Raw genomic sequence first — 24812 nt, forward strand, 5'->3', positions numbered from 1 at the left:
CAAAGATACATTTATATTAGCTTTTTATTTATTTAGCAGAGCGACTTACAGGAGCAATTAGGGTTAGTGCCTTGCTCAAGGCCATATCGACCGATTTTTCACCCCTTCGGTCACTGGCCCAACGCTCATAACTGCCAGGTTACCTGCCAAGTACCTACAAGAGTAGCTAGCAAGAGTAACAAGAGTAGCTAGCTTGCCTAACTATGTTAGCTGGTATGCCTGCTGGCAAGGTTGGTTGACTTTAGAAAAGCAAGCAATAGCTAAATTTACAGAATAAGACTCAGATTCCTTTCAATCCTTTACCCAGATTTTAGCAGAGATGCAGGCCTAGCCCCCCTATGGACCAAAGTTTTCAAATGTTAAAATACAATTCCATGTGAAATTGTTCACATGTGAAATTCCAAATGTTATTTTCACATGTGAATGTTTTTCATGTAAATTCCACTTGTGAATCTGCAATTCACATATGAGGTGAAAACGTGTTATTCTCACGTGAAAAGGTAGCGTTACATGTGAACTCCATATTGAGTACATGTGAACTCCATATTGAATACATGTGAACTCCATATTGAATACATGTGAACTCCATATTGTCTACAAGTGAACAACTGACCTCACATGTCTCTTTTGTTTTCACATTTGTAGATTTCAGCTCAAATTCAGCTTCATAATGTGAAATAGTACATTTCACATATTTTTTTTTGTAAGGGAGGTAATGAAATGGTACGGGGGGATTTAAGGTAAGTGGTAAGCTGTTGAGTTAAAATGTGTTATAAAACAAGGTGTACAAAACTTTAATCAATAACAATATGATTGCATTTGACATGATCACTTGGTACTGAGTTTTCGACATGACCTCACCTTGGATTTGAAATCAAATACCTCTGGATTTGGGTTACGCTGGTCTATCTGCTGTGTCACAAAGTCTGCAGCATTCTTAGAAGTCCCCTACACATTCAGTACCTATAATACATATCTGCACTATTTTAGTTATCAGTTATCTGACTAATGTTTATTTCATTTACTTATCTCATCAATTTTAGGGTTTTCTGTATAGTCTAATGTTGGTGGGACATATTATTCTGTTTCAATGTTACTCCTGAATCACTATAATAAATCAAATAGTTTTTCTTGAATGTATTATACAAAGCTGATATCTACTATAACCCCGCAAAGTGTGGGAATACTGGTGAAATCAGTCATTGACACAGCCTTGCTGGTGTAGCAGAAAGATCGGAATGTCATGAACCAAGAGGTTGTTCAAATCGCTGGTGAGGAAATGCTGAATAATAATTACTGTATAAATACATCTGTCAAATATGTATGTGGGTTGCAGGGCATCATGGGAAAATGTAAATCCACTTGTGAATGGTTGTGATCACGTGAAAATCCACTTGAAACTCCATCACATGTAAAGTGTTCCAAAACCACATGGTTTTACATGATTTCACATGTGAAATACAATTTTTCATGTACAAAACATGTGGAAATGTCCATAAGGGAACTAACTATATGACAGGTAGCCTAGTGGTTAAAGTTTTGGTCCAATAACCAAAAGGTTGCTAGGTTGAATCCCCTAGCTGACAAGGTAAAAATCTGTCGTTCTGCCCCAGAACAAGGCACTTAGCCCACTGCTCCTATGCGTCACTGTAAATAAGAATTTGTTCTTAACTGACTTGCTTAGTTAAATAAAGGTTCAATAAAAACGCATGGTGGGGCATCAGGAGAGATAAGACAGTACAATGGAGAGAGGGACGAAGGGGTCAGGGGAGTATTTGAGTGGCCAGCCTAAATGATGTTATAGTTATGTATCCTCATGTACCTATACAATATATGACATGGGTCTAAAGCTTTCAATGGGGCTTCATAGGACCTATTTGGCAAATTATTGCTTTCATTGAACCATATTACAGCTTCACAGACATACATTTTCGTGCTCCCTGGAGTTGGTGTGTACCATTGGACATACATCGAGAACAGATCTAACATGTTGTTTTGATGAAGTGCAATACAAGTTAATTTGCTCTCAGGAGGAAAAACTAAAGTGAAGAGAGGAGAGCCGTAAAGTGTGTAGTGACGTAGGACAGTATGCGATCGCATGCTGGAGTTTGTACTATTTGCCTATGGAGGCTGGGAGAGCAGTACCGCAAACAAAATATTTCAAATTCTAAAAGCAGTCGGTCGAACTGCAGTGAAGTGGAATCGGAGCTGAAACACCCCAAGCGCGAGAAAGACTGTGGCCCGCCACTGCGTTAAGAGGATACCGGTATAGTTTTGTCAAACACATCATATTAGGCGATTTCTGAAGCTGAGCCTGCGAAGCACTCTTCCCTTTTCACTTTTTGGAGCGCAGTGGGCAGATTTAATTAATGCTGTGGTGTATGTTGACTAGATATTATAAGTTAAATGGTATTTTGGAGACCTTAGCATTGAGAAAATAAATATTGGAGGACCTGACCAGTCGCACATCGAACAAAAAAAACAATACATGAGAGGACTGTTGTTATGAAGAGGGATTGAAAAAGGACGACGCAAAAGGCTGTAACGCTTTGAAGTTGGCGAGACCCGACATCAATCTCTGACCGAATTTCAATAGGCCCACGGAATTAATTATTGGATACTTCGGACGGAACCTCTAATGTTCGTTTTATGTACATGGAGAACAATAGATATTTACATGTAGGCTATTATTAAAACCAAGCTAAACGCAGTACCCTGGAAAGTCCATTCACAGGAATATATAGCGGTGTAATACAGAAGGAAATAGACTACTACGGATCAACATTATGCAAAAAATATTTCCGAAGAGACGTTTGAATTTCCTCTGAAATGGACTGACATCGATTAACACCAAACATATCTCGATAAGATAATGACCGGCAATTTATAGGCTGTGTTATAAAATAAATGAACATTTACTTAAACACTTTATTGGGACTTCATATTTGAGAAAATGCATAACGATAAGTAACTGTTGGTTGTTCATGTGGGCAAGATTCATTCCGAAAGTGGTGTGATATCCTCTCTTGTGAGAATTGAGTGTCCCTAATCCGGTACCGGAGGCATCTCGTGGTAACTCGGTAACTGCGGGAAGGCAGGAGTGCAGTTTGGAGATATCAGCAAATAAACCCACAGAAAAATGTGGCTGCGAATTCTTCCCCAGGTATGTCAGGTGCATGCGAGATGCTTTTAAATCATTGTTGTCCTTTCAGTTAACTGCTATGTTGTAAAAAAAAAAAAATGGTTTTGTTGGCAGCTGAGATTGTGTTTTTGCCTCTCACTGCTTGGGACAGATTTGTTTTTTTGTTATTTCAAATCAAATGAAATCAGATTGTATGTGTCTCATGCGCCGAATACAACTGGTGTAGACTTTACCGTGAAAGGCTTGCTTAAGAGCCCTTCCCAACGATGCAGAGTTACAAATTAATAATACAAATAAAATAGTAACACGAAGAATAAAACAAAATACTCAAGAATGGAGCTATATACAGAGAGTAGGCTACCAGTAGGCGTATCAGATCAATTTGCAGTGGTACGAGGTTTTTGGGGTAGATATGTGCACGAGGGCAGGGTAAAGTGACTAGGCATCAGGATAGATAATAATAATAGTAAAATAAGGAAAAGAGTAGCAGCAGCAAAGGATGCATGTAAAAGTGTGTGTGTGCAGTACATGTGTGCGTGTGTGTTTTCCGTTTACAACACCTTTAAAGAACAATATCTAGTGAATAATATTACTTCAAATGCAAGTTATATTGGCACTGGGGCTCTCTATCACTATGAACTATTATTATTAAAAGGGATATTGCTAAATATTGTTATATGCATTTTTTGTTGTTGATTCATTCACTTGGCTTGTATTCAAGAATGCAATTAAACGCGGTTACGCGCTGATAATGCTGAGACATGAAATATTGCAAATATGACTCAGCAGGTATTCAATTTAATTTAAATCCGCAGGAGACACGTGGCTGTTAGCCACAGTTTTTGGGATCAATCTAAGTCTTTCATTCAATCTTTGGTGTTGTTGTGGCTCGCCTGATTTCGCTTAACTCAGGAGAAGATTACGCATTGTCGTTACACGGTTGAGTGAGAGTCAAATCTAAATCGGTAGGATTAAATATGTCTGTTTTCTTATACAATCATCACATCCACATAGCCTACATGACCTGCGGAGATTGAAAGCACCGACAGCAACAAAACAACTATTCAGCACTTGCATAGGCCTACTACTTGTACGGGATTCTTCAATCTTGATTGCGCGAAGTTGGATAGGTTTGGCACCTCGCCGCATAGCGCACCGCATTTTGGTATCATAAATCAAAATACAAACACTAAAATTAAGCTTCTTCGAACCATTGACATTGCCGACACATGCCAAGCCTCTTTATTCTCGTTGTTTTCACTTTATGATAAAAATCTTTTGCCACAACTTGTGGCCAAAATGAATGCTTTATGCTGTGCAGAGTTGACAGCTTTACAAAAGGTTGCACAAGTGTATAGAGAAAGTAAGCTTATACAGTGGAAACACGGTGCAGAGATACAAATCCTTCTAATTCTGCATGGAACAGAAATGATCCATGTGTTCTGTTGTGTAAAGCAAGGGTTACCCATGCAATACCTCATGACAAGGAGCAGTAAATACGGAAAGGTTGACACAATTTCTTCCACGCCTACCTAATGTTTACGCTGAAAATGTTTGGCTTACAGCCACTTGGGTATCTGGTGTATGCGTAGGATCATACCTTCTTTGTGCAGTATATTAAAAACAGTCTCAATATAGACACCCTGATGCATTGAGAATCAAACTCATGCAGGTGCAGTAGGGGATTCATTTCTACACAGCCACTGCCTGTGAATCACACAAATCCTATATTGCTTGAGGTTAGTCTGGCATTTGTCCAATGGAGAGAGATTAGGGAACTCTGCCCTGGGCTATGAGGTGAAGTGATTGACAGTTTTAAATGCAGTGAGGGTTGACATTCTAATTAAAGCAGAAAAGACAACCTGGACAGTGAGGAAGTGAAAATGCAATTAAAACCAACTATGCATATCTGATTGCAGATCAATCATCTAGCTAGAAAACATGCAAATTATCAGATCACTTTCGTTTTGACTGAGCAACCATCCCATGTCTTTGATTTTCATATGATTCATTTGATATGTTCATTTGATTATGTTAAAGTGAATCAACAATATGTCATTTTTATACTCTCCATTTGCCAAACTGTCTGACTCTGTAAACATTGTTTTCCTGTCCACCAAACTATACATTTTACATTTTCGAATGAATCACCAACATAATGTTATTTTTATACTCCCAATTTGCCTGGCAGACAGACTCTGTAGGCCTACATAATTTTTCCTCTCTATCAAACTTTTAAGGATAGTCCTAAACAGGGCCCTCTTTCAGAGACAAACAGATCCTTGTCCCTTCATCAGGTGTGAATGTCAGTGAGACTCCAGTCTGTTCAGCACTCTCATATAAACTATTCCTCAATAAAATCTCAATGTCCACCTCTTTAATTAGAGATCTCAATGTACCCCTAGTCACAGTCTGGGTCTGTCTGTCCACGCTGAACTAATTCACTCATCACAGAGCCCTCAGATGGAAAGGACCAGACCACAGAACGAACATTCCCATTCAAATCTAGTTAATTCTAGTATACTATAGTAATTATATTTCTACGGGCACAGAAGCTACTGAGATAGAAATCCTACCGTCCAACCATATCACATAGCTGAATACCAATGGCTGCTTGTCTGACAGATGGGAAACTGGCTTTTGAGGAATAACAGTGTGTGCTAGCAAGATACAACAAGGTTCTCCAATAGGCAGCCCGTGGGCCAAATTCGGCACCCAGGTGAATTTATTTGGCCCCCCAATTTTTCGTAGAAAAAAAAAAAAATATTTATTAATTTATTTTTACATAAAAGACTGTAAAATCACCAGGAAATCAGCTCAAATAGATTACAATTCAGGAAATCTGTTCCCAAGTATTCCCACACATAAATAAAGAGGTTATTGTAACCCAATGTAATCAGGGTTTGAAATACTTCTTCTTTTGTCAAATCTATTTGGGCTTCTTGCTGTCAACACCCATTTACAAACGAAGCATTTACAATTGAAGCATTTGTGTTGAGTGAGTCTGCCACATAAGAGGCAATAGGGATGTTCTCTTGATGTGTGTGAATTGGACCGTTTTCTGTCCTGCTAAACATTTGAAATGTGACGAGTACTTTTGGGTGTCAGGGAAAATGAATGGAGTGAAAAGTATGTTAATTTTCTTTAGGAATGTAGTGGAGTAAAATTAAAAGTTGTTGAAAAAATATAAATGGCAAAGTAAAGTACAGATACACTCAAAACTACTTTAAGTAGTACATTAAAGTATTTTTACTTAAGTACTTTACACCCCTGAGGTGTTGACTATATTTTTGTAGAATATGGCAGGGTGCCATTTGGATTGGTTTCCCTTCACACCAGAAGCTGCCACTGGGGAATATAATACATTTGTGTGACCATGAACAGTGCCGGCGACCTTTACCACAGCCATGTGTCTCATTGACTACCTACAGTTGATGTCGGATTGAAGTCAACCACTCCACAAATTTCTTGTTAACAAACTATAGTTTGGGCAAGTCGGTTAGGACATCTACTTTGTGCATGACACAAGTAATTTTTCCAACAATTGTTTACAGACAGATTATTTCACTTATAATTCACTGTATCACAATTCCAGTGGGTCAGAAGTTTACATACACTAAGTTGACTGTGCCTTTAAACAGCTTGGAACATTCCAGAAAATATGTCATGGCTTCATAAGCTTCTGATAGGCTAATTGACATAATTTGAGTCAATTGGAGGTGTACCTGTAGATGTATTTCAAGTCCTACCTTCAAACTCAGCACCTCTTTGCTTGACATCATGGGAAAATCAAAGGAAATCAGCCAAGAACTCAGAAAAACAATTGTAGACCTCCACAAGTCTGGTTCATCCTTGTGAGCAATTTCCAAACGCCCGAAGGTACCACGTTCATCTGTACACAAAAAAGAGTGTGCAAGTATAAACACCATGGGACCACGCAGCCATCATACCCCTCAGGAAGGAGACATGTTCTGTCTCCTAGAGATTAATGTACTTTGGTGCGAAAAGTAAAAATCAATCCCAGAACAACAGCAAAGGACCTTGTGAATATGCTGGAGGAAACAGGTACAAAAGTATCTATATCCACAGTAAAACGAGTCCTATATCGACATTACCTGAAAGGCCGCTCAGCAAGGAAGAAGCCACTGTTCCAAAACCGCCATAAAAAAAGCCAGACTACGGTTTGCAACTGCACATGGGGACAAAGATCGTACTTTTTGGAGAAATGTCCTCTTGTCTGATGAAACAAAAATAGAACTGTTTGGCCATAATGACCATCATTATGTTTGAAGGATAAAGGGGGAGGCTTGCTAGCCGAAGAACTCCATCCCAACCGTGAAGCATGGGAGTAGCAGCATCATGTTGTGGGGGTGCTTTGCTACAGGAAGGACTGGCGCACTTCACAAAATAGATGGCATCATGAGGGAGGAAATGTAGGTGTATATATTAAAGCAACCTCTCAAGACATCAGTCAGAAGTTAATGCTTGGTCTTCAAATGAACAATGACCCCAAGCAAAGTTGTGGCAAAATGGCTTAAGGACAACAAAGTCAAGGTATTGGAGTGGCCCTCACAAAGCCCTGACCCCAATCCTATAGAACATTTGTGGGCAGAACTGAAAAAGCGTGTGCGAGCAAGGTGGCCAATCCTGACTCAGTTACCAGCTCTGTCAGGAGGAATGGGTCAAAATTTACCAAACTTATTGTGGGAAGCTTGTGGAAGGCTACCCAAAACCTTTGACCCAAGTTAAACAATTTCAAGGCAATGCTACCAAATACTAATTGAGTGTATGTAAACTTCTGACCCACTGGGAATGTGATGAAAGAAATAAAAGCTGAAATAAATAATTCTCTCTACTATTATTCTGACATTTCACATTCTTAAACTAAAGTGGTGACCCTATCTGATCTAAGATAGGGAATTTTTACTAGGACTAAATTTCAGGAGTTGTGAAAAACTGAGTTTAAATGTATTTGGCTAAGGTGTATGTAAACCTCCAACTTCCACTGTATATGGAATACATGCATTTACTGTACACTATGGTTTGACCTTTCAAGATGCATAATGTGCGTCCTTCTCTCCCGACTCCCATCACCTATAAATCTATAGAATATCTTGCCAGCGTCTGAAATATTACACTTTCCCTGTATAGTGCACTATACCAAGCAGTTGGCTATACATTGATGATAAAGTATGTGTTTGTCGGCGCAAGGCTGAAATCCTTGAAAGCGCTTGCATCAGCAGCTCCAACTGAACATATTAATCAATGATAGCTAGGTTGCCAGCACACACATGTTTTAAAGCCCACCTTCCCCAAGCCAAGGTGACTGGACGGATTTCGGCAGATAGGATGAGGCTTGAGAACTTCAATCAGTCAAAGTTTGAAGCCCAGTAATCAACCAATATCCCACTCTACAGTATGTCATACTGGGCTATACTATAGGTGTGGCTGCCAGGTGTATCTATCAGCACAGAAGTCTATTACAGTGGATATGGAAATGTAGTGTTTGCACTCTGCAAGAATGGACATTTATCAGAAGTACAGGTTCTCTCTATTAAGGTCAGGTGGGATGGGTTGAAGGCCAGAGGGGGGCATTCTTCTATCTGGTCAGGGTCATGTTCAGTAGAGCACAGCGTAGCAAACCGTTTTGCTAGTCAGTGTTCTTATTGGACAAGTTCATGTACAGTGGTACCTCCCTGTTTCAGTCCATTTTGAAAATTATTCCCCCTAATGAATATGACCTTGGTCATGCACAGCCCTGAACCTATCGCATTGATGAATAGCTCAATGTCACTCATCATGACAAGAGTTCTGCTGCAGATTTTAGTAGATGTTTCCTAGTCTAGCCCATGAGAAATCTATGCCACTTCTATGCAATTGGTCCCAAGGTATAGAAAGCAACTGGAGGAGAAATTCTAACCACTTGTTTTTATTGAGTCACAGGATATCAGGCTTCTTTAGACCACTACATCTAAAAACCTGATTTAAAAAAAATATATAAAGTAGAAATTAGATTTGGATTGCAATACACTACCATTCAAAAGTTTGGGGTCACTTAGAAATGTCTTGTTTTTGAATGAAAAGCTTTTTTTTTGGTCCATTAAAATAACATCAAATTGGTCAGAAATACAGTGTCGACACTGTTAATGTTGTAAATGACTGTTGTAGCTGGAAACTGCTGATTTTTGTCAAATAATATCTACATAGGCGTACAAAGGCCAGCAACCATCACTCCTGTGTTCCATTGGCACGTTGTGTTAGCTAATCCTCTGTCCAGTGTCTGTGTTCTTTTGCCCATCTTAAATCACAAAATATGTGCTTTTCTTTAAAAAACAAAGGACATTTCTAAGTGACCACAAACTTTAGAATGGTAGTGTACATTCAGAGTTCCTCAAAACAATACAATGTGTAAAAAGAAATTGGAAATGGTATGAAGCAAAATAATTTGTCACGACACATCACATAGACTGATGGCTTAAGATGTACCGGTAGTTGCAGTCTTTGTTTAACTACATATTGATTGCCTCCTGTTTAAATTAATTCTATGAAAAAGATAACTAAATCGGAGGACAGGACATTACGTACCAAAGGTAATCAGTTTTAGATCAAATGTGGATGATAACAATCATAGTTGCTCGGAAAAGCCTTTGCTTCTCCTTTCCCTAAGCCCCTTACAACATGAGCCCTGTAAAATTCTCAGAAAATGGGTCTGATCAATTTCAAGTGAAACCTCGGAGAGCTGGGTATTTAAAGGGGCAGTCTGAGATTCAAACAAAAACAACGCAGCCACCACTTTTAAGATGTCAAAATGTATTCACCGTTCCCATATTGACCCTTTAATAAAATGAAGGAAATCATTCCGGGCAAGCCAAACTGCGATCCATCTGCTGACATGCATGGCTGTTATTTATTTTTCTACATCACGCTATGCTCACAGACACATGTATAAAAGCACTTAAAGACACTGTAGGAGCACTCACTGGCTGCGTCCCAAGTGGCACCCTATTCCAAGAGGGTCCATTGGGCTATTAGAAGTAGTGCACTATGTGGGGAATAGGGTACCATTTGGGACGCAGGCCTCACTGTCTTGTTTCCATAGGGGTGCTGTAAGAAACTGATGTGTCAGTCATAAGGCCAATCAGTGCTGTGGAAAGATGTGGTTGGGGAGACGGTAGTGTAATAACCTGGTTACATAGAGACGATGCAGTCGTGGCTATATTGTAACACGGTCTTAACTGGTGTTTGTATGTATACTGAATAGATTAGATATGGGCCACACTATTTGTTTGACCTTGGAAAAAGCAGCACTGAAGCATTGGAAGATAACTGTTAGAGATTGCATAGCACAGGGCTGAAGTGGTATGATTCACAGACAGTGATATCTAATGTAAAGATAATTCTAAGCTGTGCATTGACTATTAAAGTTTAATTGGTTAAACTGGACATCCAGAAACTCATGTAAGAACACGGACACGCTGCCTCTCTATCTATTCCTATTTTATTTTCCTATTTTCCTATTTACTTCATGCTTTACTTTGACCGTCCATAATCTGAATTTGATTGGTTTACTCTTCATGTTGTTAAGATTTGGTGATGGGGGTGTTGTCATAGATATAACAATACAGAGATGATTATTTTCCAACATGAGCATTGTGAAACTGAAAATCAGAGATTTTGCTGTCTAGTCCTTACATAACTAAACATGGCTAAGTCAAATGAATACCAAAGCAATAAAGCAACTATTTCTGGACAAATGTAATCTTTTATTTATTTTTCAAATGCTATCCATTGTTGAGTTGTAGACTGTCAAACTAATTTATTTTTTGTGTAGTCTATTTTCAGTGTAGTACTTAAAGGCTATTCACCTTAGAGTCTAAGGGATAACAGTCTCATAATGTCTGAAAAGGAATCTATCGGCCAGTTTTGCAGACCCAGATTAAATATTCCCCTGGACGCCAAACCACGTTTAATGGAAATTCTGATCGGTTTGAAAGTAGGCTTAATCCAGACCTGGGAAACTGCCCCATGATTTTTTCCAAACAGAATTGCTTCATGATTCTTACATAGCTCTTGAGTTGGAGAGTGCGTAAACACAATACATTGTAAGTTTGTTCATACTCTTGTATTGTATGTCCGTATCAAACCCTTTCTGCTTTTACTACAAAGCTATATGCAGTGTGCAGAGTGTATCATCCAGGTATTTTATCCTGTTAGAGACATGCAGTGCTTTACTTTTTCCACATTTTGTCTTATTACAGCCTGAATTTAAGATTGATTACATTGAGATTTTGTGTCACTGATCTAGTAACAATACCACATAATATCAAAGTGGAATTTTGTTTGTTGTGAAAAAATAATAATAATCTGAGGCTAAAATGTCTTGAGTCAATAAGTATTCAACGCCTTTGTTATGGCAAGTCTAAATACTTTCAGTAAAAATGTGCTTAACAAATCTTATGATAAATGGCATGGACTCATTCCGTGTTCAGTAACAGTGGTTAAAAAGATTGTTGAATAGTGAGTTTCAAGCAGTTTCAGAAATTGTAAGCAGACACTGAATATCCCTTTGAGAAGTTATTAGGCTTTGGGTGGTGTATCGATGCACCCAATCACTACAAAGATACAAGCGTCTTTCCTAACTCAGTTGCCATAGAGGAAGGATACTGCTCAGGGATTTCACCATGAGGCCAATTGTGATTTAAAAAAAGTTAGATAGTTTAATGGCTGTGATAGGTGAAAAATGAGGATGGATCAGCAACATTGTAGCTACTCCACAATACTGACGTAAATGACAGACTGAAAAGAAGGAAGCCTGTACAGAATACAAATATTACAAAACATGCATCTTGTGTACAACAAGGCACTTAAGAGATACTGCAAGAAAATTGGCAAAGAAAATTTACTTTTTGTCCTGAATACAAAGTGTTATGTTTGGAGCAAATCCATCACAACACATCACTGAGTATACCTTAATATTTTCATGCTTGCTAGTATCCAGCAGCATACCACCCTGCATACCACGACCATGTCGATTTTGTGTAATTTTGTGACATCATGAAAGACAGTAGGACAACATAACTTTATCTCTTAAACAACACAAATGACAAATTCATTCTCCTGTCATAACACTAGCTGGCTAATGTTATCTAGTCTTAGCCAGCAGTACACCACCCTGCATACCACTGCTGGCTTGCTTCTGAAGCTAAGCAGGGTTTGTCCTGGTCAGTCCCTGGATGGGAGACCAGATGCTGCTGGAAGTGGTGTTGGAGGGCCAGTAGGAGGCACTCTTTCCTCTGGTCTAAAAAATATCACATATCCCCAGAGTGATTGGGGACACTGCCCTGTGTAGGGTGCTGTCTTTCAGATGGGACATTAAATGGGTGTCCTGACCCTCTGAAGTCATTAAAGATGCCATGGCACTTATCATAAGAGTAGAGTTATTAACCCCGGTGTCCTGGCTAAATTCCCAATCTGTCCCTCAAACCATCATGGTCACCTAATAATCCCCAGTTTCCAATTGGCTCATTTGCTCCCCTGTAACTATTCCCCAGGTCGTTGCTGTAAATGCGAATGTGTTCTCAGTCAACTTACCTGGAGAAAAAAATAAACTAGTATTAGGGTATTTTTGGGATAAAAAGAAATGGAATAGAGCTATAGGCACAATCTAAAAGGAAAATCTTGTTCAGTCTGCTTTCCAACAGACACTGGGAGACAAATTCATCTTTCAGCAAGACAATAACCTAAAACACAAGGCCAAAACTACACTAAAGTCGCTTATCAAAATGACATTGAATGTTCCTAAGTGGCCTAGTTACAGTTTAACTTAAAGGTGTAGATTCACATTCAGTGTGGCAGGTGTTTATTACATCTTCGCAGAAGGCAGGAATAGTGGTCACAGGCAGGCAATGGTCATACATAGGTAGGGAAACAGGCAGGTGAAAAAAAACTAGGACTGAAGGCTAAAACTGGTTCTCACAAACAAGCTAGGAAAAGGCTTAGTAGAGTCAAAACTAACAATACCTCACAAGAACAAATGAAACAGAGCACAAGGTTGACTAAGAAAATTAACAGAATGAACTGAACTAAATAAGGAGCTGACGAGGCCAGGCGAGTAACTAAAATAGGTCAAATCAATGAAAAAATGAAAGACAGGGCGGCGTTAAAGAACACAAGGCTGACCTTACAGTACTGTAAGTACAGTACTGACTGGGTAATTGGAGGTGGTACCTGACAGGGTTGAAGCGATGGGTTATCTTGAAGGGACCAATGAAGCGAGGACATAACTTTTTATCAGGGGAGGAACACCTGCTGGAACATACACTCAGCCAATTCCATGACGTTAGGTAAGATGACACATTTTTGACAAAACGGTCTACTATGACAAGGATGGTGGTGTTACCAGAGGATTCAGGAAGGTCTGTGATGAAGTCAATAGCTATGTGGGACCAGAGTTTTTGAGGGATTGGCAAAGGTTTACGCTTACCAGAAGGGAGATGGCGAGGGCTTTTGGTTTGGGCGCAGACTGGACAGGAGAGTATGCAATCCCTTACGTCGGATTTCAGTGAGGACCACCAGAATTTACGGCTAGAAGTTCAGTGGTTCATGTAATGCCCAGATGTCCTGACCCCAAGGACGTGTGACACCATTGTATCATTTGGGGTCTCACAGCTGCTGGTACGTAACTCCTCCCAGCTGGTGTCCCAGGAGGAGCCGGGTCTGAGGTTAGGGCTTATTGTATGGCAGAGTGAACCTCCTACTGTACCGGTCCCATAATAGAAGAGGAAGGAAGAATGGATGTAGGGTCTGAGTTACTGGTCGGAAGGTCAAACTGGCGGGAGAGAGCATCAGCTTTTACGTTTTTCTTTCCAGGGATGTAAGTAGCATGGAAATGGAAGCGTGTGAAGAAGGGAGCCCAGCGGGCTTGTCTGGAATTTAACCTCTTGGCCCCTCTGATATATTCCATATTACGATGATCTGTTAGGACGAGAATGGGATGTTGTGTGCCCTCCAACCAGTGGTGCCACTCCTCGATGGCCAGCTTGATGGCGAGGAGTTCTCTGTTCCCCACATCGTAATTCCTCTCAGCGGGGGATAACTTCCTGGAGAAGAAGGCACAGGGATGTGATTTTGGAGATGTTCCCACCCGCTGAGAGAGTATGGCTCCTACTCCTACTTCGGAGGCATCCACCTCTAGGGTGAAAGGAAGGGTCGGATCAGGTTGGCGAAATACAGGGCTACGTTCAAGAACACAACTAAACAGAACACAATGTTGACTAAGAACATAAATACAGAACCTTACCTTGAAGACTTGAAAATGGCTATCTAACTATGATCAACTTGACAGAGCTTGAAGAATTTTTTAAAAGAATAATGGGCAAATATTGTACAATCCAGGTGTGCAAAGCTCTTAGAGAATTACCGCCAAAAGTGCTTCTACAAAGTTTTGACTCGGATGTGAATACTTACACTACGGTTCAAATTTTGGGGACACCTAGAAATGTCCTTGTTTTTGAAAGAAAAGGATGCTGGCCTTCTAGGCAGAGTTCCTCTGTTATTTTGCCCATCTTAATCTTTTATTTTTATTTGCCGGTCTGAGATATGGATTTTTCTTTGCAACTCTGCCTAGAAGGCCAACATCCAGACGTCGCCTCTTCACTGTTGATGTTGAGACTGGTATTTTTCGGATACTAATTAATGAAGCATCTGTTTCTCAAACTAGACACTCTAATGTACTTGTCCTCTTGCTCGGTTCTGCACCGGGGCCTCCCACTCCTCTTTTTATTCTGGTTAGAGCCAGTTTGCGCTGTTCTGTGAAGGGAGTAGTACACAGCGTTGTACGAGATCTTCAGTTTCTTGGCAATTTTTCACATGGAATAGCCTTCCTTTCTCAGAACAAGAATTGACTGACGAGTTTCAGAACAAAGTACTTTGTTTCTGGCCATTTTGAGCCTATAATCGAACCCACAAATGCTGATGCTCCAGATACTCAACTAGTCTAAAGAAGGCCAGTTTTATTGCTTCTTTAATCAAAACAACAGTTTTCAGCTGTGCTAACATAATTGCAAAAGGGTTTTCAAATGACCAATTATCCTTTTAAAATGATAAACTTGGATTACCAAACACAATGTGCCAATGGCACACAGGAGTGATGGTTGCTGATAATTGGCCTCTGTACGCCTATGTAGATATTCCATCCGTTTCCAGCTACAATAGCTACAATAACATTAACAATGTCTACACTGTATTTCTGATCCATTTGATGTTATGGGGCTAAAAAATGTGATTTTCCTAAGTGACCCCAAACTTTTGAACGGTAGTGTATGTAAATTAGATATTTCAAAAACATGTTTTCACTTTGTTATTGTGGGGATAGCTGTGTAGATAGCTGAGAAAAAAAACGATTTAATACATTTTTTAATTCAGGTGGTAAAAAAAAAGTGGAATAAGTCAAGGGGTATGAATACTTTCTGAAGGCACTGTACTAATTCAGGGGGACTATTTCTTTGAGTCCCATGCAGCTTTGAAGCTTGTTAAGGTTTTTTGGTTGAATAACTATGAGAAAAAACCTTTCCCAACTAACTCAGGGGAGGACAAAGGCAGCACATTTCCATACCTGCATCAGGGTTTCACCCAAGCCAATTGACCACTCAAATCTGCAAAATAATTAAATGAAAGTGCACAGTCTATGGTGGTTTGAGAGCAGCAGGTACTGGGGGCAGTGCCATAACAAAGCTTTGGAGAGCCAACCATGGTTTGGTTGACTTTTCCGATAAGTTACTTAAATTAAGTTACTGTGTGATTGTTTTGTTTTTGCAGAGCACATACTCGGTTTCTCACTTAAAGCTAACACAAACTCATCAAAGCAATTGTTTGCGGTTCCCAAAAGGGGTATGTTGTTTTTCTTTTTCCTTTTGTTTGATCAGAGGACTGGAGTGTAGTTGGAGAACAGAATTGGATGCTTGTGTTGTTTATTGGTTTATTTGTGGAGGTTTTGTATTCTTATTATCAGTGCCATTACATAGCCTTAAAGCAGCACACAAATTAGCTGATTAGGAAAGGAAGCGGGAGATATTTATGATGTAGGGCGAAGAGACACTATAGCCGTGTCTCGATAGTCTGTAAATAACAAGCCTTTTCACTCAACTGTTATTGATGTGAACTATATTGAAACAAAAATATAAACGCAACATGCCACAAGTTCAAAGATTGTACTCAGTTAGAGTTCGTATCAGGAAATCAGTCAATTTAAATAAATTAGGCCCTAATCTATGGATTTCACATGACTGGGCAGGGGTGGGAGGGCATAGGCCCACCCACTGGAGAGCCAGGCCCAGCAAATCAGAATGAGTTTTTCCCCACAAAAGGGCTTTATTACAGACAGAATTACTCCCCCCTCAGACGATGCCACATGTGAAGAAGCCAGATGTGGAGGTCCTGGGCTGGCATAGTTACACGTGGTCTGCGGTTTTGAGATCAGCTGGACGTACGGCCAAATTCTCTAAAACGACGTTGAAGGCAGTTCATGGTAGAGAAATTAACATTAAAGTGTAATTCTGCACAACTATAGGGAGTAGCTAACAAGAGGTACTTTTACAAGTTAAATATGTTATTTTTGTTGTTCTTCTAAGTTACTTGTTTTTCCAATTTATTCCAACTTCTACTGTGTACAGTGCCTTTGGAAAGTATTCACCTGGACTTTTTCCACATTTTGTTACGTTACAGCCTTATTCTAAAATTGATCACAAAAAAAAATCCTCAGCAATCTACACACAATACCCCATAATGACAGATTTTTTGACATTTTGCAAATGTATTAAACATTTTAAACAGAAATACCTTATTTACATTAGTATTCAGACCTTTTGCTATGGATTCGAAATTGAGCTCAGGTGCATCCGGTTTCCATTGATCATCATTTAAATTGTTTCTACAACTTGATTGGAGTCCACCTGTGGTATATTTCATTGATTGGATATGATTTGGAAAGGCACACACTTGTCTATTTATGTCAGACAGGGGCGAAGGTTCAACCAACCAAGAGGACAATGACCCTAAGCACACAGCCAAGACAACGCAGGAGTGGCTTCGGGTCAAGTCTCTGAATGTCCTTGAGTGGCCCAGCCAGAGCCTGGACTTGAACCCGATCAAACATCTCCTGAGAGACCTGAAAATAGCTGTGTGGCAACACTCCCCATCCATCCTGACAGAGCTTGAGAGGATCTGCAGAGAAGAATGGGAGAAACTCCCCAAATACAGGTGTGCCAAGCTTGTACAGGAACATCATACACAAGAAGACTCAAGGCTACAATCGCTGCCGAATGTGCTTCAACAAAGTACTGAGTAAAGGGTGTGAATACTTGGGGCGGCAGGGTAGCCTAGTGGTTAGAGCGTTGGACTAGTAACCGGAAGGTTGCAAGTTCAAACCCCCGAGCTGACAAGGTACAAATCTGTCGTTCTGCCCCTGAACAGGCAGTTAACCCACGGCCGTCATTGAAAATAAGAATTTGTTCTTAACTGACTTGCCTGGTTAAATAAAGGTAAAAAAACATATGTTTTATTTCAGTTTGACATTTTTTATACATTTGCAAAATAGTCTATAAAACGTTTTTTTTTTGTTGCTTTTTTCATTATATGGTATTATGTGTAATTCAATTTTAGAATAAGGCAGTAAGTAACAAAATGTGGAAAAAGTCAAGGGGTCTGAATTCTTACCGAAAGCACTGTATTTAGACTGGTTTATTTCAAATTCAACATTACAAAGTATTGATGGCAGCTGATGCTGAATTATTTGACACAATTCATATAAAATAGAATAAGCACAAGAAAATCATTAACACAATTACAACGGAAATTTTAATATACAATTATTTACAGCGTTTTTGCTTCAGCCAAATGGAAATATATTTAGAAAATATCCACAAATGTTTGAATCATTGCATTAATTAAGTGTAAAACATTATGTGGAATATGGTTTAGATGAGAAGCTCCTGTATAATTTCAATTGCTATCCTCATTTTGTTTGTCTATATACTATGGTGTTTACGGTATGCTAATAGCTGCGCTCACATAGGAAGCAGGAATGTAGCTTTGGCCACACAACATCCAAGGCCAGTATAAACAGAAAAGTAACACATCTGATGTTGAAGAGAGATAATGTAAATGGCCCTTAAGTCTTCACTATACTACAAACTCTTCCCTTCCTTTTGCTCTCTTTCTTTCCCTCTCCCTCTCTCCCCCTCCATCTCTGCTGTAATGTTTATGGTGCATCGTGGATTGTCCAGAGGCCTGATAACCCATGCTTGGTCAGGCTGTAAACACTGGCCTCCTTTCCTACGACAGAGTGACATATTTATTGTCCTGTGAGTGGGGACTTTTTTTTTTATATATCCCAGGTCTCCCGGTATCTGTCGCAGGCTCGAGGCGCCTGAGATATGCAGGAAGTCAAGTGGAAGCGCTTGACTCCATGTTTCGCTCCCCCGTGTCACAACGTCTCAGAGAGACTGCACCTATCCAGATGAACGTCATCGTTTAGTTTCTCCAGAGGAAAGACAAAATTACAGGGACAGGGACAGAATCAGTCTGTATGGGGCATGACCAAGGGATCTTATCCACGTACCATTCCGACGTCTAATTTATTTGAACATGTACAATCACCTCCATTCCCAAACATACACATGCACCCATATGCAAGCACAACACAGTCCTACACGGACACAGATACACACACACACACACACACAAGACTGCCCAAGAGGCTGCACTAGAATTATAGAGTAGGGAGAGAGAGGAGTATGCAAGAGAGAGGTGCACTGTGCCTTTGTACCGCCATCCTTGATACAAGCCTGAGCATCCTCCATTAATTACCCACAGAGACATCAGCTCCGTGCCATGCCAGAGCTGGCATAAAATATATTGACTTGCCGGGCTACCGTAGGAGCTGGTGACATTCTCATTTATCACAATTAACAACCTTACAGCGGCAATACCAGCCCAGAATCAACCACAACCGCAAGGGCAAGTGAAGAGGCAAAGTAGAGATGCACATTTAGTCTCTGTCCCAAATGGCACCCTATTCCCTATGTAGTGCACTTATTTTGACCACAGCCCATAGGGGAGGCAGAATAAATATTGATCCGACAGTCCTCCCTCAGAGGGTATCAAAATGGGAAGAAATAGGGATCTCCCATAGACATGTTTTCTCTCAGGGCTTTGATGCTCTGGTGTCCTCAGTAGCCATCCCTCCCTCCCTCCCTCCCTCCCTCCCTCACTCACTCACTCACTCACTCACTCACTCACTCACTCACTCACTCACTCACTCACTCACTCACTCACTCACTCACTCACTCACTCACTCACTCACTCACTCACTCACTCACTCACTCACTCACTCACTCACTCACACACACACACACACACACACACACGTTCCCTGGCCTGGCTCCCATGGATACGGATAGAGAGACCCACAACACCCACAATAAGTATCCTGCCTCATTAATTAATAGATACATGCCATGCAGCCTCCTACAAATATACACCTACAGTACTGACGACACAGCACTCAAACATATAACTTCCATTAATGATACCGAAGTGAGTGCACGCACACACCTGTCTCTTGACAGTATTAGCGTTCTTGCGTACTTGCCTTTCATGACATGCACCAACACACAAGTTCTATACTACAAACCCCACAAGCTCTGACTGACACACAAACTAACATACACCCATGGTTTGACAGCTGGGATAGGGAGTGGAAGTGTGGCCAACAATCAATATAATGCAATCCATATTATGCCACCCATGCAAGCGACACATTCTCTCTCTCTCTCTCTCTCTCTCTCTCTCTCTCTCTCTCTCTCCTCTCTCTCTCTCTCTCTCCCCCCCCCCCCCTGTGATAATAAGGCAGGGTAAACAGTGGAGCGTCATAATGCCCTAAATGTGTAAACACCATTAGAGCCTTAAACGGAACAGAGGTGCTGCTGAGGCTGCAGCACCACAGTATGCTAGCTGGATCTAGCCCCAGGGATCAAAGTAGATCAGGCAGCCTGGCAGGCAACAGTGACAAGGGTCTGTCCTCCTTACTTACGCCCACGGAGCACGGTCCCCACCATCCTCTGTGCCAGTTAGTTAGTTAGTTAGTTAGTTAGCCATGGCACCTGCTTAGTTAGTTTGTTAGCTTGCCATGGCACCTGTAGTGCTGGTTATCTATCTACCATGTCATTTCAAAACAGGTTGGTGGATGAACACAAATTACAGTATACAGCCCGGCTGCGAGGGTGAAGGTGGCTGGTTTTTCTTTAAGTGTTTACCTCCATATTTCAATGTTAGTTTTTGCAAGACGGCCATCCTAGATTGATTCTAGCTTCCCTAGCTGTGCCTGTGAAATCAATCATCAGTGCAGGATGCAAAGCAGGCAAAGACTTTGCATTCTCCTGAAGCTCAAAGGCTTCTGTGTGCTATTCTTTTTCATTGCTGTGTGCTTCCTGCTCCGCGGGGGCTTCTGTTTGAAATGTGGGAGGTTTGAACAAACTTGGAGATATCTGGTAGTTGAACAAACAAGGCATTCATCACTGTCTAGTCGCGTTGTTTTTCTTTCGCTCCCTCTCCCCCATTAGTTGTAATGTATTGTTTGTTAAGTCTGGTAGAGGCAGACCAAGTTCTGCATCCCATCGCTCACGTCGCAGCGCCGGCGAGGCTGCAAAGCCTAATGAAATAATGGTGCCGCACACTGTCTTTTTATGGGCTCGTTCACAATTTGTCGTCTTTGCAGTAGACGCTGTTGTCTTTTATATGTGCTGCAACTTTTTCTTTGTCACCGTGCCATGCCCATTTGTATTTCATAACTCTAAAGAGAAAGCCAAATTTGCTCGGCAATGGGACAGTAACACTTTTCCGAATCTGAATCTCAAATGAGCCATTTGAAAAGACACCTCTGAGGCTGCAAAACGCAAACACAGAGAGCATGATGGAACATGTATTCACGGGCGGTTGACTCTGCTGTCTTGTTCCGCATCCATAAATGCAGTGTGAGTCTTCTCCTGACTGTTGCATGTTGGCGCGTCGAGTTTGCCTGCTTTGTCACACACCGTGGAGGAATTAACAGCTTACGTCTGTGGCTAGCACAAGCCTAATGCTAGCCTGCAGGAAGATTTGTGTAGTGACCATGGAGATTCGATGATGTGCTAGGAGAGAGACAGAGAGGGATGGAGAGACAGAAAGAGATGTAGAGAGAGAGAGAGAGAGAGAGAGAGAGAGAGAGAGAGAGAGAGAGGCTGTTTAAAATGACTGGAATGTCCTGCATCGTCAGGAGACTGAGACCAGGGCAGAAAGTTTTAATCCTTGTGGTAATTTGAAAGCACCTTTGTCTCTCCTCTTTCCCCTTTGGAGGTGTTTATAGTGGCTGTTAAAATTTGATCTTCCCTCAGGCTGAGAGCAGGAAAACTCATTTAAGTGTGTGGCCAGACCACAGTGACTGCGGAAAATGTCCAATTTACTGTATTTTACCTCACCGCCACATCCTCTGCCAGGTGATCTTCACATCCAACACTCCATCAAGCCACTCAACCATCAAAAGGCCCTCAGTCTCAGTTATAATACACCAACCTTTAGCCATTTGATTTCTCTCCCCAAGTGGGATTATCAACTTGTTTTTGTTTTTTAGAACATATTTTCAGAAGATTTTGGAACCACAGCGTCTTCCGGTTTGATTCATTTCAGAAGTTCTGCCTAGAAAGCTGCTGGTGCACTGAATGTCAAGCAGGGCCCCTTTTCCTGCTGGTCCCAGACTATCGACTCATTCACAGTGAGCAGCCTGCTCACTTTAGATAAGTCAAGCTTAGACACTGTAGCTAACACAAACAGCCGCTCCTTATGGGCCACCAAGGTAGCCAGAGGCACCTTACTCTCGACAGCTGGAGGAGGTAGTGGCTATCAAGGTCTGCGTCCCAATGGCACCCTATTCTCTATATATAGCACTGTGGGCTCTGATCAAGCGTAGTGCACTATACAGGAAATAGGGAGCCTATATAGGAAATAGGGAGCCATTTGAGAAACAGCCAAGTGGACCCCTCTCATCCTGTCCAATCATTACCACGTTGATATGAATGGAGAACGAGTAAATGCTGAGCCAAAAGAGGAAACTAAGCTAAATGGAGGGAAAGGGTCGTTTCGGGGTTGATGGGGCCGATGGGGCCCATAGCCAGGTGGTGTGTGTGTGTGTGTGTGTGTGTGTGTGTGTGTGTGTTTGTGTGTGGGAGTCTCTAGCACCTGTCATCAGCCACTCAAAGATCCACACAGTGACAGCAACATACACTTGCATGGGCCAACGTTGGCCACACTTCCACTCCCTATCCCAGCTGTCAAGCTTCAAGAAGGCCCGGTCCCTGGCTCTGGAGATAAAGAGAAAGATGGAGGGTTGGCTGGTGGAGGAGGGATAGAGGGATGGAGGGATAAGGGGGGCCAGCAGCCCTGCAGCCTCTGCCAGAGGGAAGACATATGGCGATGGAGACCTCTTCTGAGTCCATTACCTTCCACTCTACAGCTCTACAGCTGTTTTGCACTGGCTTCCACTGTTTCTTTCTCTCTCTCCCCATCCGAACATCATCATTCGACATTGCAGAGTGGTATGGCTGGAGACGACTGTTAGGATCTGTGCTCTTCTACATCAGAGGCTAAAGTGGAGAATCCTTTGAGAGTGGAAAGTGATTGGGTTCGAATGGGAAGATTAGGTATTTGGATTTCAAGTATACATGTCAAAAATGAGGTATTAAGCATTTGGATGATGTGTACAAAGCAACATATGCGACCATCACTGCCGTTCACTCTTCTACATCTTGGGCTGGAGTAGAGCTGAGATATTTATTCAACAAAGAGCTTGTGGAATCCTTTGAGTGGGAAATCATTCTAATTAGAAAATGATGTATTTGGATTTGAAGTGTACAGTACATAGCAACATATGGGACTCTCTTTATTGCTGGTTTCCTAATGTCCATTCTAGGAAATGTATAAATTCCATTTAGATAAATAAGGGCAAGGGGGCATTGTTGCTACCAAAACCAATTGGACGAAGATTTGTTGATACCACATTTGATCAGTGGAGGCTCCTCAGAGGAGCAATGGGAAACATAAAAATTCCAGGCATATGCGTTGTTAGTGGCTATGACGTAGGGTTTAGTCCAGGTCTGGGACGAGATCCCTCAGGAGACCATCCGCCACCTCATCAGGAGCATGCCCAGGCGTTGTAGGGATGTCATACAGGCACGTGGAAGCCACACACACACCACTTTAATTTTGAGTGTGACTTCAAATCCAGACCTCCATGGGTTGATACATTTGATTTCCATTGATAATTTTTGTGTGATTTTGTTGTCAGCACATTCAACTATGTAAAGAAAAAAGTATTTAATAATAATATTTAATTCATTCAGATCTAGGATATGTTATTTTAGTGTTCCGTTTATTTTTTTGAGCAGTGTACTTTCATTCATAGGCTAGGTTGTAGCAACCTCATGGTGGGTATAGGGAAAATGTGAGTATGATGTAGTAGCCTAAACCTATTAGTGTTACATTGAGCTGGGTGAATGGAATATGAATGCCAGTCATCCAATATGCTGTAATAGAAATAAGGCCATGATCATAAAAATAATAATTATCCTTCCTCATCTTAAATGTCACCGACCGCCACTGCATCTGATTGGTGGACAGAGAAAATAGGAATCAATGTAAGATTGACAGATCAATACCAAAGCTGATAGGGACGTTTATCTCCATGAAGGTTACGTCTAAAATGATAATATGCCCTTAACCGGCATCAGAGCAGAAAAACTGTAGACCGAAAGGAAGCCCTGTTTATCAAATAGCCTGTGGGCATTTCATGTCCGAAGAGGCTATGCTCATCTTTGCTTTTTATGCTGCTGCCAATATATTCCTCTTACTTTAAGGTGCATCATCAGCAACTTTCCACAAGAGTGGATTAAGTAACTGCCCTATGCGTGAAACACTGACCCATATAAGCACTGAGGTTCTTATGAGAAAGGCCTTGCACTGGTTTAGAGTATGATACAGTTGATCAAAAGTTAAATTCCCCTTTCATCCTAAAACCCACTGAGTGTAATCAAAGTCTAAAGAAATATGTGTTTGTCACGCACCACAGACATCACAGACTCCATTTATCCCCCTTGCCTAAACTCTAAGATTATAAGATCATTTTTTGTCCCTATAGGAGAACACTTTTTGGTTCCAGGTAGAACCCTTTGGTGGTGAAACATATTGTACTTAGAACATTTTAGTGGTAAAGGGGTTCCACGCAGAACCTTGCGTTAGTGAAAGGTTCCACTTGTTTCCCAATGCTGTCCCAGTTGTTTTGAAGCACGAAGCAAGATAGAAAATCATGTAGGATGGCCCATTAATCAGATCTCTCAGGCACCGCCTATAATTCAACATGGTGTCACTTGGCCCTGATGCATTGACGTGTCTAAGGGTCTGTTTGTCAGGCTTATCTGCCATGCTAGCCTAATTGTAGCTAGCATGCGTACTGGCGGCCTGACACTTAAATCTCAATATAATGGAGTCTGCCATTGGAGCTGCTATCCAGCTCCCCCTTAATAGCATACACATCAGTAGCAATTCAACTGTGACAGGGCAGTACAATTTGTCACATATGATCAGA

General features: G+C 41.1%; 1 protein-coding gene across 1 annotated transcript in view; it reads left to right on the forward strand.

Moving 5' to 3' along the window:
- Positions 1-729: 729 nt before the first annotated feature.
- The window catches only part of crhr1 (corticotropin releasing hormone receptor 1), a 166349-nt gene continuing 142266 nt past the window's right edge, over positions 730-24812 (forward strand). The window contains exon 1 of the mRNA XM_021624572.2: positions 730-3163. Within this exon, the coding sequence (XP_021480247.1) occupies positions 3140-3163 (24 nt within the window). The 5' untranslated portion in view covers positions 730-3139. The remainder of the gene's footprint in view (positions 3164-24812) is intronic.

Source organism: Oncorhynchus mykiss, chromosome 12 (assembly GCF_013265735.2).
Source record: "Oncorhynchus mykiss isolate Arlee chromosome 12, USDA_OmykA_1.1, whole genome shotgun sequence".
Classification (NCBI taxonomy): Eukaryota; Metazoa; Chordata; class Actinopteri; order Salmoniformes; family Salmonidae; genus Oncorhynchus; species Oncorhynchus mykiss.